This window comes from Macrosteles quadrilineatus, unplaced genomic scaffold, assembly GCF_028750875.1.
Source record: "Macrosteles quadrilineatus isolate MER2022 unplaced genomic scaffold, UCM_ALF_1.0 Scaffold_11__1_contigs__length_5352618, whole genome shotgun sequence".
NCBI classification, from domain to species: domain Eukaryota; kingdom Metazoa; phylum Arthropoda; class Insecta; order Hemiptera; family Cicadellidae; genus Macrosteles; species Macrosteles quadrilineatus.
Window position 1 is genome coordinate 2,948,136 of NW_026542604.1, and position 18,061 is coordinate 2,966,196.

At 39.1% G+C, this 18,061-nt stretch overlaps 1 protein-coding gene across 3 annotated transcripts in view; it reads left to right on the plus strand.

Moving 5' to 3' along the window:
- LOC129004830 (A disintegrin and metalloproteinase with thrombospondin motifs 16-like) overlaps positions 1–18,061 on the plus strand; it is a 135,598-nt gene that overhangs the window by 102,714 nt on the left and 14,823 nt on the right. For 2 of the 3 annotated variants that reach the window (XM_054433478.1, XM_054433480.1), the window contains exons 6-11: positions 8,172–8,258; positions 12,371–12,605; positions 13,499–13,619; positions 14,135–14,264; positions 15,005–15,147; positions 17,354–17,409. In XM_054433478.1, the coding sequence (XP_054289453.1) occupies positions 8,172–8,258; positions 12,371–12,605; positions 13,499–13,619; positions 14,135–14,264; positions 15,005–15,147; positions 17,354–17,409 (772 nt within the window). Of the gene's footprint in view, positions 1–8,171; positions 8,259–12,370; positions 12,606–13,498; positions 13,620–14,134; positions 14,265–15,004; positions 15,148–16,005; positions 16,059–17,353; positions 17,410–18,061 lie in introns of all 3 variants that reach the window. The other variant, XM_054433479.1, reaches the window with a different exon arrangement.

Sequence of the window (18,061 nt, forward strand, 5' to 3'; positions counted from 1 at the left end):
CTACGAATCCATCCCGACCATCGAGTAACCGCAACCCTCCAGTCTGCTGGAATTGTGATGCACGCGGTCATGTCTTCCGAGATTGCGATCAGCCGAAGGTGTTGCGGTGTTACTACTGCAAACAAGTCGGAGTGGCCACTACGAGCTGCGGTTGTCGCGCGGGAAACGCCAGACGGACTCAGGCCGCAGGAGGTCGCCTGAGCCCACGTCCCGTGGCCGCACTACCTCCGACGAATGGAGCTCATGGCTCCAGTACATAAGGGCCTTTACCGAATCGGGCTCAGGAATCGTGAGGTCACTTGAGCCCGCAGCGCAGCCACCTACGACCTCTACCGAGCTCAATTACGTGAGCACCTCGTACGTGTCGGCTGGAAAATCGTCTGAGCCGACAGACATCCGACCTTTTGTCGACGTCACGCTCCTTGGAAAGGGATTTCACGCTCTGTTGGATACCGGAGCAGTTGTAAACCTCGTCGGGGATGAGGTTGTACGTCACTTCGATGAGTGTGGGGTAAAACCTGAGAGATCTTCGGCGGACCTGAGGATGGCTGATGGTACACGTTGCCGGATTGAGACGAAGTACCACATCCCGGCCCAGATCTTAGGTGAAAACCTCATACTCGGAGCCTATTTCGTGCCTGGGCTCACCACGGACGTCGTATTAGGTATGAGGTGTATTCGAAACCTTAACCTCATACGAATAAACGTCAACCACGATGGCACTTTCGACACGACCACGACTCTTCCTTGTGCGACGGGCACACTGGAACCGCTGACGTCAACGGAAGAACGACATCTCCAGAATTTTCTCGAGAAAGAACTTCCTCTCTTCGATGCTGTTGTGGGACCCACGGCGTTGACTGAGCATGTCATCCGGCTCAAACGAAACGCTGTCCCGATCAAACAGCGCCACTACCCTCGTAACCCTGCAATGCAAGCGGTCATCAACGATGAAGTAGCTGCCATGCTGAAGGATGATGTAATCGAACCATCCGAGAGTCCATGGAGCTCTCCGATCGTGTTGATCCGGAAGTCGACTGGGAAATACCGCTTTTGCATCGACATGCGCAGGGTGAACGACTCCTCGATCAAGGACGCCTATCCTCTGCCTAGGATTAACGCCATCCTTGAGAAGCTCAGGCAGGCCAAGTTTATTAGTACCTTGGACCTGAAGCAAGGCTACTGGCAAGTGCCATTGGCCGTCGACAGTCGCCCCGTGACCGCCTTCACTGTGCCAGGCCTAGGCCTTTTTCAGTTCAAGGTCATGCCGTTTGGCCTACACTCTGCCGGTGCCACCTTCCAGCGCCTTCTGGATAGAGTCATCGGGCCTGAGCTGGAGCCGAAGGTCTTCGCGTACCTTGATGACCTTGTGGTAGTGTCAACATCTTTCGAGGAACATCTAGAACTTCTAGGGGTTGTTTTTCGCCGCCTACGCGAGGCGGGCCTTCGTTTAAACCCCGAGAAGTGTCACTTCGCCCGTAGGGAGCTGAAGTATTTGGGACACATCGTGAGCCAAGATGGAATTGCCACGGATCCTGAGAAGGTCCGCGCCATTCAGGATATCCCCGCACCCACGAACGTCAAGGGACTTCGCAGTTTCCTAGGCCTTGCGTCGTGGTATCGGCGATTCGTCGAGAAGTTCGCTTCAGTAACCATTCCGCTTCGAGGTTTGCTGAAGAAGAACGCCAAGTGGCTCTGGGGACCCGAACAAACTAAGGCATTCGAAGCTCTGAAGCACGCCTTGGTGACGGCCCCGATTCTCGCCTGTCCCGACTTCAGCCAACCCTTCGTGCTCCAGGTCGACGCCTCGAATTATGGCCTGGGAGCAGCGTTAACTCAGAGTGTAAACGACCGAGAAGTGGTCGTTGCGTATGCCAGTAGGCTACTCTCTGAGGCCGAACAGAACTACACAACTACCGAGAAGGAGTGTCTCGCTCTCGTGTGGGCTGTTCGGAAATTCAAGGCTTATCTCGAAGGCTACCACTTCATTGCGATAACCGACCATGTCGCCCTAAAATGGCTGCTTAAGCTCAGTGAGCCTAGTGGGCGCCTGGCTCGGTGGGTTATGGAGTTGCAGCAATTCGACTTCGAGATAAGGTACCGCAAGGGGACATCGAACAGAGTGGCAGACGCCCTGTCTCGTCAGCCAGTCCCTGAAGTGCCCAGCCCGTCTGGTGAACCCGATCAACCTACGTTTGAGGTCGGAGTTTTAACCAGACGCGCTGCAAGGGAACAGTTGCGGTTACGACGCCTAACCGATGCTGAAGGTGACGAACCTTCACTCGGTGATGATCCGGCGGGTGACGTTATCGATCACGAAGCTCCTGGTCCGACGCAGCAGGAGACTGACGACCCATCTTCCGACGTGGACAACGATGGTAACCCGCCGGGCAGCCACAGTGCTTGGTATGACCGCCTTCGCAATCTGGTCAGCAAACACCCTGGGCGATACTCGAGATATCAGCTTCGCGACGGTAAGCTGTACCGTGCTGTCTTGAGGAAGGATCGACCTACGACATGGAGGGTGTGTGTGCCAAGCGACCAAGTATCCGTGGTGCTGCACGAAAACCACGACACGGCTACGGCAGGACATCTTGGGGTGAAGAAGACGTTAGCCCGAGTTGGTGGGGAGTACTTTTGGCCTAACTGGCGTCGTGAGGTGAAGGCCTATGTACGGTCTTGCGCCCAATGCCAGGCCTATAAAGTACCCCAAACGAAACCAGCTGGGAAGATGTACTTCCGACAACCCCAAGGACCGTGGTACGCAGTGTCTGCTGACCTAGTAGGCCCATTGCCTAGATCGCAACGGGGTCAGCGATTTCTGCTCGTGGTGCAGGACACCTTCAGCAAATGGACGGAACTCGCCTCCATTGCGTCTGCAACCGCAAAGAATGTGGTGACAAAGCTGAAGGCTATCCTACTTCGACATGGAGCTCCGGATGTGTTGATTACGGACAACGGCACGCAGTTCGTCGGTAAACTGGTTCGAGAGCTGGCTGCTGAGTGGGGCATCACGCTACAGACAAAGGCCCCCTACAGCCCGCAGTCGAACCCAGTCGAGAGGCAGAACCGGGTGGTGAAGACTATGATTGCGCAGTTCGTGAAAGGCAACCATAGATCTTGGGACAACCACCTAGTGGAGTTTCAGTACGCCCTTAACACAGCTGTCCACGACTCTACTGGATTCACTCCCGCGATGCTGTGTTTCGGACGTGAACTGAAGCCTCCCTGTGCCGTCCGTGGCCTTTCGCTTGAGGTGTCTGAAACTCCCCAGGGTCCCTCGTTAAGTGAGACCCATCGCAAACGACTGGATGAGTTTCAGCGTCTGATCGTGCAGACACACAAGAACCTCAAGGCTGCCTACGAGAGGCAATCAACATATTATAACCTCCGTCGTAGGGAGGTGACTCACGAAGTTGGCGCGCAGGTGATGAGAAGACTTCACATCCTGTCTTCCGCTGCGGACGCCATCGTAGGGAAATTAGCACCAAAATATCATGGCCCCTGCATTGTGGTCGGTCGTCGAGGTGCTAATCTCTACGAGGTACGAGACGAGGATTCTGCTGCGGTACACGTCGTGCACGTGAAAGACTTAAAACCTTTCTGTGCACGTGACTAATATGCAAGGATCCCGCAACCGCAGCAACGTCTTGCGATCCGTTTGTTCGTCAGTCCTTTCAGCCACGTCAAGCTGCCGACAAGCAGCCATAGATAACCCTCGTCTGGGGGGTGACGTATCATCGTAAACAGCTCTTAACCGCGCGTCCGAGACTCCGAGCCTGCCGTGCTACCCTACCTTCGTCAACCCCACGCCTACTCTTCACCTTTGGTTACTTTTCGCCCCGATTCGTTTTGGCAACTCGGCCTCAGACTGTCTACATCATTTGTAACTTCGTCCATTTTTCGTCGTCAACACCCTGGAGCCGCCGGACTAACGGGGTCCGGCATCAGCTTCTGTCAACTTTTCTTGCCCACGATCCTACTGATGATGTGTCACCTGCAGGAAAGCTCAACAGCTTTTTTTCTTTTTCTCGTTTTTCTTTTTTTTCGTTCCGAAGTGTGGAGGGGGTGTAACGAGTCAAATGTGTAGGGGGTAAAATAACGGCGAAACCACGAAACTTAAACAGCTGAATGTAAGCTGTTGTTGTGCCCTAGTCGCGACGCTAAACTGACATCGCACCTAACCTCCAATTCCAAGACAGCAGACGACGTTGGTGTCAGTTTGGTTGTTTGGCTGTTCGACTGCATCTGAGGCCGGGCTACGGGAGAGAAGATGAGCAGCGAGGTCACCTTTGAGCGGTACGCGGCTGTAAGCCTGTTAAAGCTGCCATGCGCCTGCCTTCGCTGCCAGTTTTTTTTTGTTTCGGTAACTCGTTGACCAATCAGGAATCGTTTTAACTTTCGTCTCGATTCTGAGACGAAGGTGAAGTAAGAAGAAGTTTTGTGAAGTTTTGGTCATTCGTATTCCCGGCTTTTGAAGGATTCGCTAATACGTCTTTTCGTCTTCGATTTGAAGAGTTTTGTTCTTTTTCGCTCGTCGCTTAAAAGTTCGCCTACATTAAGTATTCGTGGTGCATCGAGTGTGCTAAAAGTGTTTTACTGTAGTATTGCTTCGTTTGGTAAGTTGTGTAAAACTAAGACAACTTAGGTTTTTCTTTTGTCACTTGTGTTTCGGCAGAACTTTGTCGAAGTTCCTAGGCTAGGCCTGATTCGCAGACCTCGTCATACGCTTTAACCAACTCATTTAATTAAAGTATCGGAGTTGGTGACAGATCATTTTCGCTTAACGTTTCTTAATCCGTCTTGGGACTTTCTTTTAATTTTTAAAAACCCTTTATAAAGTTCCCGAACGCCCCGAAGTTGGCCCCAGCAGACAGGTTTCTGCTTGATAATTATTGCAGAAGTTTGCTTAAGTTGAACACGTGGGGAAGTTGAAGTTTTAGTTTTTCTTTTTTTGTATCAGCTCTTGAAGCAGTTTTATTTTTAGTTTCAGTTTTTCTCCCGTTTCGTGTCTCACTTGGACAACTTAAGCCAACTCGTTTTCTTGTCTAGTAAATTCAGACTCTGTGGGAGTTAGGCTAGGTTAGGCCTATCTTGTACTAACCTTGTTTGTTTCAGGGTGACGACGTAACTCCGTAGGTAAGCGGAGTGCCTACTTAGCTTACTTGTGGATTCGTTAAATTAGCTAGTAGTGTGTCATTTAGATATTTGCCCACAGAGTCAAGTCAAAATTATTAATTTCCCCACAAGCCCTAGGCTAGAGTGGTGATTTCGAGTAGGGTGTTTAGTAACCCGCAATGTTCGTCTCGAGCTCTGACAACCAGGGCTATCAAAGTTAGGCTATCCGAATCACTATCGACTCCTGGGAAACTCCCCGCGACCAGACTAGGGCGAATCCTGGGATCTCGTTTTCTTACCGGTGGCGTAATTTACCTCTTGTCGTCCGCCAGGAAAATTACGTCACACATCTACTTTGTCAAACTTTTCAACAAGACATTTTATCATTTAAGGTGAGAATTGGGTGGGTAAATAAAGATCACAAGCCAAATTATTACCAATAATTAGGTAAAGAAATTTGTAAACGTCCACCCTTGTTATTTTTATGATTTTTTAAAGTTTGAATATCAAACAACTTGAATCTACTTCAAATTTATATTTTACAAAAAGTGCATTTTATTGTCATTTTATACGTTGACCACACCCTTCTATTATGGCCAATACAAACGACCGTCGTTTTATCAACTTTCCGCCCGACGACGCCCACAATGTCATAAAGTCTGTGATGTAGCAACCCGTTTGTTTACTGTCGTCATTACGATACCACAAATCGAAATGTGGTTCAAAATGTTTACGTTCAGATTGAGATGTAAAATCGCATCACAATGGATCCGAACAGTTGTAAGAATTTTCTAACTTCCCAATCATCTCTATTCTCGAGAGTGACTTCGTTAGCTATTCTGTGATCACCTTTCTGAACTGGGAAGGTTAAATTTTAGTTCATAAATTGGGGTTTAATCAGTTTTAAACTCTACATAGCACCCGAAGAGATAGCAATATCAAAGCAATATCTAAAAACCTAAATTATAACATTCTTGAATCTTTGAGACTGCTTCTTGATGACTTCGTAACTATTCTCGCAACCGGGAGAAGATGATTCAGCAGGGTTGGGCTCACCAAACCAGCTTCCTCTAGTAGGATCTCTCGCAACCAAACTTGCGCTAACGAGGAAATCTGTCATTTATTGCCTCCCTACGATAGCAGGGGATACCATTCCGGCGACCCGTGCGAGCAGTGTCACACTTCACCGTGGACTATTTTTACTCTTGAGGGATCTAGAGAAGGTAAACGAATTCCACCTCATATCTACAAAACAACATATCGACGTGATTGTAAACTTCAACCTCATTTGATATGGACGAGGTGTTAGCACTAGCAGTAAAAGTGAACGTGGAGATGCGAGATTGTCTAGTACACCTCGACCTGCGGGACTCATGGAGGGTTACATGGTTACACATTGCATCACTGATGCGTGCAACGCCTCATGTTATTGTAATGACCGATCGCGCGAAATCGTGCGCGTCTTCGCCGAGTAATTGAGCCTTCTGTCGTTTATGGGGATTAAAAAAGGTCGGAGACGTTTCCGCGTTTACACACCCACGCGTTCGTCACGACCGCGCGTTCACATCACCGTCGCATCTCACCTGTCGCCGTTGTAGGATGTGATGGGGTTTGGAGTTTGTGTAATCGAAGCAGAATGGTGTAGAACCTGACAAAAGTCTGTAGTTCTGTTTTGTCTATTGCATACGCCTGTGGCATTTTCAAGTTAGGCTATGTACACTGTATGGCAATAAAAACTCTATAGGAGCAAGCGGTCCAAACCCTAATGTTTTAAACAAACCAACAAACCCATCCCTCTCTTACTGAAGTCCGAGACGCTAACCACTGGCCTAGCAACACACCCGACTTTACAACACCACTGAGCTAAAATTATAACTGGAGGTAGCACTGCCATGGCAGAAGTCTGTCAAAAGCGAGTCGCTGATTTTGTTAGGTTGGTATAGCAGTAAGTTTTCTTACCATAGCAATAACATGGCTTCTTATAACTAGGTTGGTATAGCAGTGAGTATTTTTGTCATACTTGAATACTTTTAATACTTTAATAATTTTCTTTGAAATGGCGACCATACAAAGTAGGTATTTTAAGCCAAGTATAATAATAGCCATAGCAATAATATGGCTTCTTATAACTCACACCTCACGCAAACATGGCGGCTGGCGACACGCATCTTTGACATTCAGTGCTACCTCCAGTTAGAATTATAGCTCAGTGTACAACACACTTCACTTTTTGATGGTTTGAAACTGGGCACAGCTGCCCTTGATCATTGGGCTGTTAATTGTTAATAGTTCTAGTCAAAGAAACAGCTGGTTGGGTTTCAATAATTCGTTGGTGTATCATGAACAATTTTCACGAACTTTTGGAATTACAATATTTTTTCCATTTGTCATCGTGATGTCGTTATGTAAGATGTGGTCAAATCGGCAGTTTTGTGCTCTAAAAATTGAATGATGTTGGTTGAGTACCGTTTTAAACGGTTCATGACTTTTGAAAGCATAATCAAACTCAACCGAGTCAGGCGAATTTTGAGAGTTCGTGTACTTGGGAAGGTTTTCGGTAAAATTACCGGATGATTTTATTTCATAGGAAGAAGAGTAAACAAGTAATCTAAAACAATACATGTTAACGTTCCTTAGTTAGGTAGACGTCGTATAGAGTATTTACAGTTTGTCTTCATCACAGCCAAATTTAAGACTAAGAATTACTGTTTTGACGATTTTGAAAGTTTGTATTATATTTTCATTAAGAGCCCTCGATCCACTCAAAGATTGCATGAAAACCCATCAGTAAAGCGTACGTTAATAATTCCATTTCCATAAAAAAATTTTATCGTAAAAAACAGTTATATTTAGTAAATATTTGTCTCCTTGAAGTGTTGAACGTCCAGGCTTCTGAATGATATTGTCCTCCAATGTTTATACTTTATGTTTTATTGTTTGAACTTTAGCCTCATTAAGACCGACAATGGTTTAAGTTTTTTTAAACTATCATAGGTGTATTAAAAAGTAGTCGCTTTTCAATAATGTTGAAAATATATATATTTAATTTCCAGGAGGACATTGGCCACCCGTACCAGGACGAGCTAAGACAAGCTGCGATTTTACTACATAGAGATCCTGGAGACAATTCTCTACTACTGGTACGTACATAGTACCATAGAATGAACATACTGTGCCTCTTTTTTTATGTACCATTCTTATGGATAAGTTAAAGACGATGAGTGTGTATGTGCAGTAACTTTTCCATGTGTATATAATTTGCTGCTTCGGAAATTGGACGTCAAGCCTAATATGTTTTCCATTCATTTCCATCTATGGGCAACATAATTTTACATGAGTTTATCTTTATTATATTTTATTTCCTTGCGAATATAATTGGCTCCTTCGAAAATGTAAACGCAAAGTCAATTCATTAATGCATAGCTTATACCATCTGTAAGAATGAAGGAGCCAATACCTAAAATCGATGCTAATGGAAAATGTACAATGCATTTTTAATTGGTTATTACTAGTTATACCATAGAATACTGGTTTATTAGGAGAATAAATATTGGACAAGGGATTATAAATAAATCAAAGTAATCCGAAGTAACCCCATCACTTAAAATAATTTAGGACTGTGAGTGTTTTTGTACTTGTATTTTAACCTCATCATAATGCTCCTAAAAATTGTACCGGTATTATTTTTTAATAGATTTTATGTAATAACTGTTAAGTAGTAGATGGTGGATTAGGTGTCTAATCATTATTAGGAAATCAATCAGAATCAGATATTCATAGGAATCAGTTGATCATGATTCAGTATTACTCCATTCCTTATACACAGTGATATAATGATTAAGTGATATATGCTTGGGTTGTTAGTGTAATGCTCCCGGATCTTAGTCCAAGTTTCGATTTATAAGATGAGCATCAAGTTACTTCAAGGGCACTCTTGTAGTTAGAAAGTACAGGAGAAGTTCAAGGCTAAGCTTGCATAACTTGCAGATCTGTGGACTTGATTATTTAACAATGCTTTAGAGCACTAATCTTCATGACTTAGTGTTTCTTACTTCATAAAACAGGTAAAGAATTTGATTTGATAAAATGTTAGATTGTGGTTAATTAGTGATGTACACCACTACAACTACATTACCTTGCTGTTTACCACTTTGGAATATAATTTATTTTTGTTAAAAAAATACAACCGACTTCAAACGCTCTAAAAAGAATGAAATAATTTCAATAAAGTAAACTTTTGTATTAGGCAAGCTCACGTATTTTAAGTCGGCGCGGCTCTATGATGATTTTTGATACAAAATTGAAAGAGGGTGTCCATATTGCAGGTGACTCTAAAGGTGTTAATCTGCATGTCTTTTTCATAGTTATGCGTTAAGTGTTATTTTATTACCGTAATCAGAGATCGGCATTATAGTGGTATTAACGAGTATCTTTAAAAAGATTATAACGCATTTAAATGTTTCTAACTTGGAAAAGTAACGTTTTAATACTAAACTAGCTTCTTTTCCCTATCGTAATATCAAACTAAATTATTTTCCTATTCATATAGAACATTTGTGTGTGTTATTTTCATAATGCATTTATTCTGAAGTAAACATAAAATAGAAGAAAATATTTCCTTTAATATATAAACAAAACAGTTCAGTATGTTTTTTTATATATTTATGTTATCCAGCTACAATTTATTGATTTTCAAAATACACACACAATATTTAATTTCAATCATATTTGCAGTTTGAGCCGCGCCGACTTGAATACGTGAGCTTGCCTAATACAAAAGTTTACTTTATTGAAATTATTTCATTCTTTTTAGAGCGTTTGAAGTCGGTTGTATTTTTTTAACAAAAATAAATTATTTCAAGATTTTTAGTGACTGTATATTTTTTTATATATTAATTACTTGAAGTTTTTTTATTGATAAGCAAAACTGTTTGAAACAATCAAAAGTTCCACAGAACAATCATAATTTTAAAACTGCTTGAGTCACCTGTTCAGGTTACATAATCAATGGGTATGAAAATAAACATTTTTAGATATTCCTTAAGAAAGAAAGAGTTGTCCATTACATTAGGCCTAATGAAAAACTAATTGTCTTTTCTAGATACATTGAAATGTCAGACATCATCGTTTCCTGCAATCGGTGTACTTCTACATTATAAAAAGAAATACACTAACGTCTCAAGCCTTTTGGAACAATATGAAAGTTATTCCTCAGCTACCAGCACTAAAAAATCTCTCAAAAGTGGAAAATTGGTCGTTAACACGTATAGTACCTTTTGGAAAATATTATATGAAAGATTGGTTCAGCTAAAAATGGTGCAAGTCATATAGGGGGTTTTGTTTGCTCAAGATATAGCCTAGTCAAAATTGCAAATCATCTTCATCTAGGACTTTCCGAAGCAGGCATAATAGTATTGATATGTTATAGTAACTGGGTAGAGAATATTAATAAACATTCCACATCTGCAAATTAAATATACGTATATGAAAGATTGGTTCAGCTAAAAGTGGTGCAAGCCATGTAGGTGGTTTTATTTGATCAAGATATAGCCTAGTCGAAATTGCAAATCATCTTCCTCTAGGACTTTCCGAAGCAGGCATAATAGTATTGATATGATATAGTAACTGGGTAGAAAATATCAATAAAGATTCCACATTTGCAAATGCATGTTTAGTAATTAAAATATTTAACACTTTTAAGACAATTGACGATTATGCACTGTCACACTTCTTAGGTCGTGTAAGGAATAATTGCATTTAATTTATATTTAGACCTGTTTTACGAATGCTTTGGTTTTCACAATACACCTTTATTTGTCAATATCATACAGCTATTCACTGAAACATATATGTTTTTGTAAGTCAGAATATTCAATACTAAAAACAGAATTACTGTATACACAAATCAGGTCAAACGTTAAAATACATTTTTTATAGTAACAAAAACAAAATGCATTTTTCTCAATGCTTAGGCTACATGGCAAGAAATAGTTTATAGATCATTATGAAGCAACTGTTTCATGAAGAATTGTCTTTAGCTTCATTTAAATGGTTTCAACTAACAGCTGTAGGAATGTTATTATTATTTATTGCCTTCTCTGCACAAATGTAAACAATCTGCACAAATGTAAACAATCTGCACAAATGTAAACAAAATAAATGTTGAATATTTAAGGTTTTCAGAATTTTTCACCGAAACGAATATTATACTTAAACTTAATATATAAGGTACCAAATAGAAAATCTCCTGGTTATTTTGGTGGTAGAACCACACTGATCGGTAAAAGAATCACAGAGAAATTGGTGAACATACATAGAAAAAAAAACATCGCCACAAACAAATTGAGAACCTCCTCCTTTTGTTGGTAGTGGGGAAGTCGGTTAAAAATACCAATTTACTTTAATGATTTAATGACTAAATCAGACATGTTTTTAATGTCACAACCTAACAATTAATAAATACTTTTCACATATTTAATGATAATATTGAGAAAGCCACGTTGACAGTGGTCTGTTTGTTTGTAAAGAACTTGCAGTTGTTTGTTAGTTTTGTAAGTAGCTTTGTGAATACATATTTGAAACTTTGTAAAAAAAATGTTTTTGTCATAATTTATGGTCAACATTATACCATTATATGTTGTTTGGAATAAAGAACTTAGGTGTACCAAAGTCTTCTGATGGATACAAAATGTAAGCTGTGAAAACTTTAGTTGAAGTAAGAGTTTCACGATTGGTTTATCACCTAACTATCCCTAACGCTAACAATAATATTTGAAAGGTAAAAGGATATTGCATTTGACTACTTTTGCTTCAGAAACAAGTTTTGAACCCTATTAAAATGCACAACTTGTGCACGGATCCCCTCGTAATAACTATTCTCCATAGAGATAGTTGCTAAAACCAAAGAGGTATCACTGGACTTGGCTAGCTCCTGGCAAAAGTATAATATATTTCATCTTCATATCCTACCCATGTTTTGATCAGATGGTTTAAAATGTTACGATATATCTTAATCAATGCCAGTACATTCATAAAACTAAGCGAGATCAGGTATTAAAAATGCATTATACGTGTAAAAACTACTGCATAAAAAACTTGAAACAGATACATAAACTGTTGTTTAAAGGCTAAAATTATACCCTTTTCCAGCAATTTGGGCTTCAAATTTCACATCCATGCAATAGGTAAACATGATAAAAGGCGGACTAAACTCACAAAGTTTTTTTTACTAACTAACGCCTTCTTTCTTCAGGAGGGGACGATAGGCGAGGACCTGGTGGTGAAGCCAGTGCCTGCTAGTGTGAGACAACACCTAGACTCCAGGCCGGACCCTGAGGCGAAGGATGTGGACGACGAGGCGTTCCTGGACGAGGAAGCAGCCGAGGACGTGGCTGTGACAGACGGCTTCCCCCTCCACCTCGGCCCAAGACATCACCACATTGTCTACAGGCGGAGTGTACAGGACTCCATGGATATGAGTGATTATGGTCAGATCATTTAAGATTTTTCTTAGCATTTAAGAAACACGGTTTAACCACATGCTTCCATCATTCACCTAAACCGTAGTTGCTTAGTTTTACCTTATTAGCAGAACCCAGAAACTTTGTTGATTCAAAGTTGATTGCCCTAGCAGAAATATTTTTTTTTTTTTTTTTTGATTGGAGGTTGCTCTATCTCTACCAAGAAATCACTGAATGAATTTTTTTATCTTACCTGGACAGTGTTCATTAACTAACAGTGCTGATTAAAAAAAAATTTGGTACAATTTTTAGGAGTTTTCTAGCTACATCTTAAAATTTTAGCGTGATACTAACCAACAGCGTAGTACAGATTTTTTGCCAGTGCCGATGTTTATTTGATTGACAAATCTACAATTTGTCTTTGATTTTGCACTCATTTAAGAGTAAAAAGGCATTAAATTAACTTAATGTAACGGAAAGGCACAGGAGGCCAGGTTTTTTATCCCAGAGTTAGTGGGATACACCAGGTATATTAGGCCTGTATAATATAATTGGTAGACTTTTTTTATTACCAAAAAGTTCTTTTTTTATTACCAAAAAACATGTTTTTTGATAATAGTGGTTTTGGACCTAGGTCATGCTATGATAATGCCAACTTCTCTTTAGAGAAATTGTCTAATCGTAAACTGTACCCCCCTGGCAAGATTACAAATTTAATTAATAAATTTCACCTTTTTAATGGATGGTTTAACCCCTAAGTTTTAATCTCAGTATAACACTGCATTCGGAACAATGTATCCTTAAACCGTAACATTTTGGTAGAGTGACAGAGTTATACTCAGTTCATTAATTAAAAAAAAAATTAGAGAACATTTGAAACTGTATCAACTCAACTAATTTATCAACATTTTCTGTTACAGCATTCATGGAACCAGATGAAGTACCACAAAAGCACAGAAGTAAAAGATCTATAAACAAAAGAGAAGCACCTTATGTGATCTACCCAGAAATTTTAGTTATTGTAGATTATGATGGATACAGGTGAGTGTTTTACTTGTTATGTTTCTGTTTATGGATTCATAAAGTGATCTCTGTAGATTTTTAATGAAGAATATCAGTTGCTTTTTCAGCTAATCAGGAGTATTTATAAAAATCCAATGATCAGTAACATCTAAGTACAGTTTCAAATATGACATTATATTCGTATCAAAAATCAGAAGAAAATCTTCTCATAGCTGAGAAGATCTGTATCTCTCATCTACAGGAGCTGTTATAACTTAAGTAAGCCAAAAAATACTAGGGAATTCCTTTTAAGCTTTTGTAGCATGATTAAAGTACTCTTTAAAGTAAATTTTTTGGTTATTCATAAATTATTCATTTAAAAATTTAGAGTTAACTTAACTTTTAGAAGTTAACATTATTTGGTAAAACAGAGCAGTGTCATTGTGAGGAGCATAAGTATAGCAATTTTTCAACAATAAACTGTAAGGAGTGAAGAGATATTTTGTTATATGTTATAATGTGGAAACAAATGTTCAAAAAATATTTTGTTGCAGGTTACACGGTGGAAACAATGTTCAAATCAAAAGATATTTTGTTTCATTTTGGAATGGAGTAGATATGAGATATAAATTATTAAAGGGTCCCAAAATACGAATAAGCATCGCTGGAATTATAATATCAAGGGTAAGTGTTAAGCTTTGTTGAATTTTTGGCTTGTAATTCAACTTTAAAACATTACGGAGTATAATAATTAATCGTGACTTAGTTTTCACGTTTAGTTGCCAAAATACATAAGAAATCACTTGGTGAAGTGTATAATGTTGTGCCAAACTCTTCTTGTAGAATTATCATCCTTATAGACGTACAAAAGACTAGTTTGAGGTACTGTATGTGTCCATCCGGTTTATGTAAAGTGATTATGTGACGTTTACTATATTTATTTGTTTTTATTTTGGTATTTAAAGTAAATAAAAAAATCTGCAATAACTCAAACTGAAACCAATTTGAAACACACTTCGCAACAAAGCTTCTTATTTAAAAATACAATGATAAGCCAAAAATAATTGTGTTATTGAAAGTCAATGTTTATATAACCTTATGCAAAGCACATGTATAGCATCTAGTGTTCTATGTTTTGCAAAACAAATAAATTAGTTTAAATTTGAATTCTAGGACCATCAAACTATCTAGGACTGTCACACAAAATTGTTCAAGACAATTTATATCTCGTGACAATGTTTTACAAGACTTCAAATTAATTTGGTTACTTCATTACAACTCTTGTGGCCATTGGAAACCAAGTTGGTTTCTGGCCTCACCAACATTACCGTCTCCACATTTTTAGGTCTTTTACCACTCTGGTACTTCTAAATTTGGTTAAGGATGTAAAAATTCATTCTTTAAAAAATGTTCCTGTTTTAAAGGGGAGAGATGCAACGCCATATTTAGAGCGCAACAGGGTCGGGCGAGACGCCATTGACTCGGCAGCCGCACTCACGGACATGGGCAAGTATCTCTTCAGAGAGAGGCGGCTGCCGGTTTACGATATTGCAGTAGCAGTAACCAAGTAAGCAATTTAACTTTTTTATACCATTTTTTACAATGTGAAGTTTATATTGATGAAAAGTTTTTACTGTCATTTCTTGAAGTAAATGGAGTGATACCTTTGACTAGTAAACTAGACAAATAATAATTTCAAAGTTGTAGTCAGTTTCAGAATAAAAATGGACGTAGTCTAATAGAGTCAACATAATATATTGTGCTTCTGTTAATTACTACAGTATGACTTATGTCAATGTTGTTGATCAATTTTTTGTTGAACCCATACAAATGTCTTATTAAACTGTACTTTATATACAGTACTTGAAAACTAAAAGAGAAGTATAACTTTGACAACAGCTCACTATATGAGAGGTATTTCAACTATGATCTATTTGAACAAAAAAAAAACAACAAAACTCTACAGGTGGTTCCCTAGATGGTCTATCCTACCTTACAACAACCTAAGTTACACTCAATCTGTTTCAAAAAATTCCAAAAACGTTTTAATAACTTACTATATGAGAGGTTTTTGTTCTGATGGTTAAAACTATGAATAAAATATGAAAACGAATAGCAAGACTTTTGTATCCATAGCAAGACTTTTTAACCAGTAAAGGATTTTTTCCTATATGTTTATTTGTTACAGCATATTGCTTTCTTTGAAACTCATACATTCTATTTTATTTTTTTACTAATAATTTTAAAGTCCCAGTATCCTCTTAGGATACTGCAATATCCTACTGCACAGTCAACAAGATAACTCTATTTGTTTCACTAAAAGTGAGTCATATGCTTTTGAATAAATTCTGATCTGGTCATGAGCTGTACACCAAAGTAGTGTGAAGTGGTTGTAACGGATGTTGACAAGATATGTTGTGGCCAGGTATGACATGTGCAGGAGACGCAAGGGTGGACGTTGTACGAAGGGCACAGCCGGTACGTTACGTCCACGACTCGTACGTTACGTACGCTTGTACATACAACTGGTGTACATAGCCTACATGTGTGTGTGCTGGGGCAGTTTGATACAACCGATCAATCCATGGTTGTCGTTTGTTTTGGTTCTATAAAACCCAATAATAAAAATATTTGTGTCATCTATTGTTGTTCACCTTTGAAGAACGGATGATCAATTACATCGTTACCGTACTTTTGGTTCTAGACGTAAAAAAATATCATGATTGATCTGTTGTTGAAAACATTTTTCAAAGCTTATCTCAGTTTTAAAATTCAGTTTTGAAGTCAATAGGATACTGGAGCAACCAAGCAATTCTTTGAACTAATTGATGTCCAGGTTTTACAACATTCTGTTAATGTATGGGTTTTCATTTTGCAACTATCTACTGTAGTAATTTTTTACCAGTATTACATAAACATTACCAGAGTTACTTACTCAAGCACAGTATCCTATTGTGCTTGAGAGTGAATTTTTCAACTGAGATAACAGGGTGAACTAATACATTGTACAAGGGATGGTTATGAAGTAGGATGGTTGGTGTTAACCTTTGTAGATTAAATATTTGAGATCTAGGTTGTAGGAAATCGGATAAAGAGAACATGTTATCATTTAGTTGATTTTATTCTATATAGATTAGATAAAAAAACTAACTTATTAATTTGTGTAACACATTTCAACCTTGCCTATGTAGTACATTTTAACATTCAATAATTGTGTATTTGAGTCTACCATTCAATTTTCATTAAACAAGTAGAATATATAACAATAACTAGATACAACCCATATAGTATGCTAATTTTTCTCAAATAATTGACATTTTAGATTGAGTGAAAAAAAAAAAAAAATTATTAAAAAAAAATATTTTCTCGGCATAACACTGTTAAATAAAATGAGAGTTACGGGTACCAACTAAATGTTTGAATTACCATCAATCTTTATTAATATTGGTTAGATTATGGACGTAACTAATTTATAGTTTATAGCCTATATTCTTAATTCATTCAAGGCTTTAGACTATATTCGCAAGTTTCATCACCACAAACTTTAACAGTCCAACCTTAAAATGAAACAGAACACTGTGAACTTAAATCATAAATATCCTAGTCTGGCTCTTCTCGGTTTAGAATAGGTCTACCCAGCAACTCACGACTTCTACCGAGGTATTCCCAGCAACAGAAACAGAAATGATCATCGGACGGATGCAGTTATGAATTCGTTCAGGTTGTGCAAACTCAAGTTTGACTAGAAATAAATGAAATATTGTTATTTGCAGATTAGACATGTGTCGACGCAATTACCCGAATGAGGTTTGCAACAGGGGGACTGCAGGTAGGTCCTTAACTACGCACTTGCACAAATTCTTCCCCCTTGACCATGACTTTACTGACCATGTTCTTCCTTACTTCACTGTCCTCCAAAGACCACCAAAGTTCCTTCCAGCTAAGATGAAATTTCAGATGATTCATAACGAACAACCAGTTATCTTCTTTTTCACCTGACAATTTTTATTTGGGTAATTTTTTCTTAAACCAAAATGTCTTTTTGAAGATTAAACTCCCTTGCAACATGAGGAGACATAATAGCAACAAAACAGTTAAAACAAAATTTACATTATGTGAAGGCTCATAATGTGCGCCAGTTTTGTCTCAAGGTTCAGGCAGCAATGTCGTTGGTCCACCTTGGACCATTGGCCATTATGCCAATAATAATGATCAGATCAGTTTATTGTTGTACCCATGTGGACAAGCAAAATGCTAGGTTAAAGAAGAAAATATTATTAGAGACTGTGTGGAATTGAATTAAGTTAACGCTTACTATTATTGTTCTTTGTAAATCAAATTTAAAAAAAAATACCTCTTTAATTCAATTAAATTCCATGTAACTCAAATAATCTCCCCTTGTATTTTGAGTATGTGAGAGTTAACTGTATGTGAATTATATAACTCGATTGTTTACCATTAGCTGGAAATCAATTCATGAA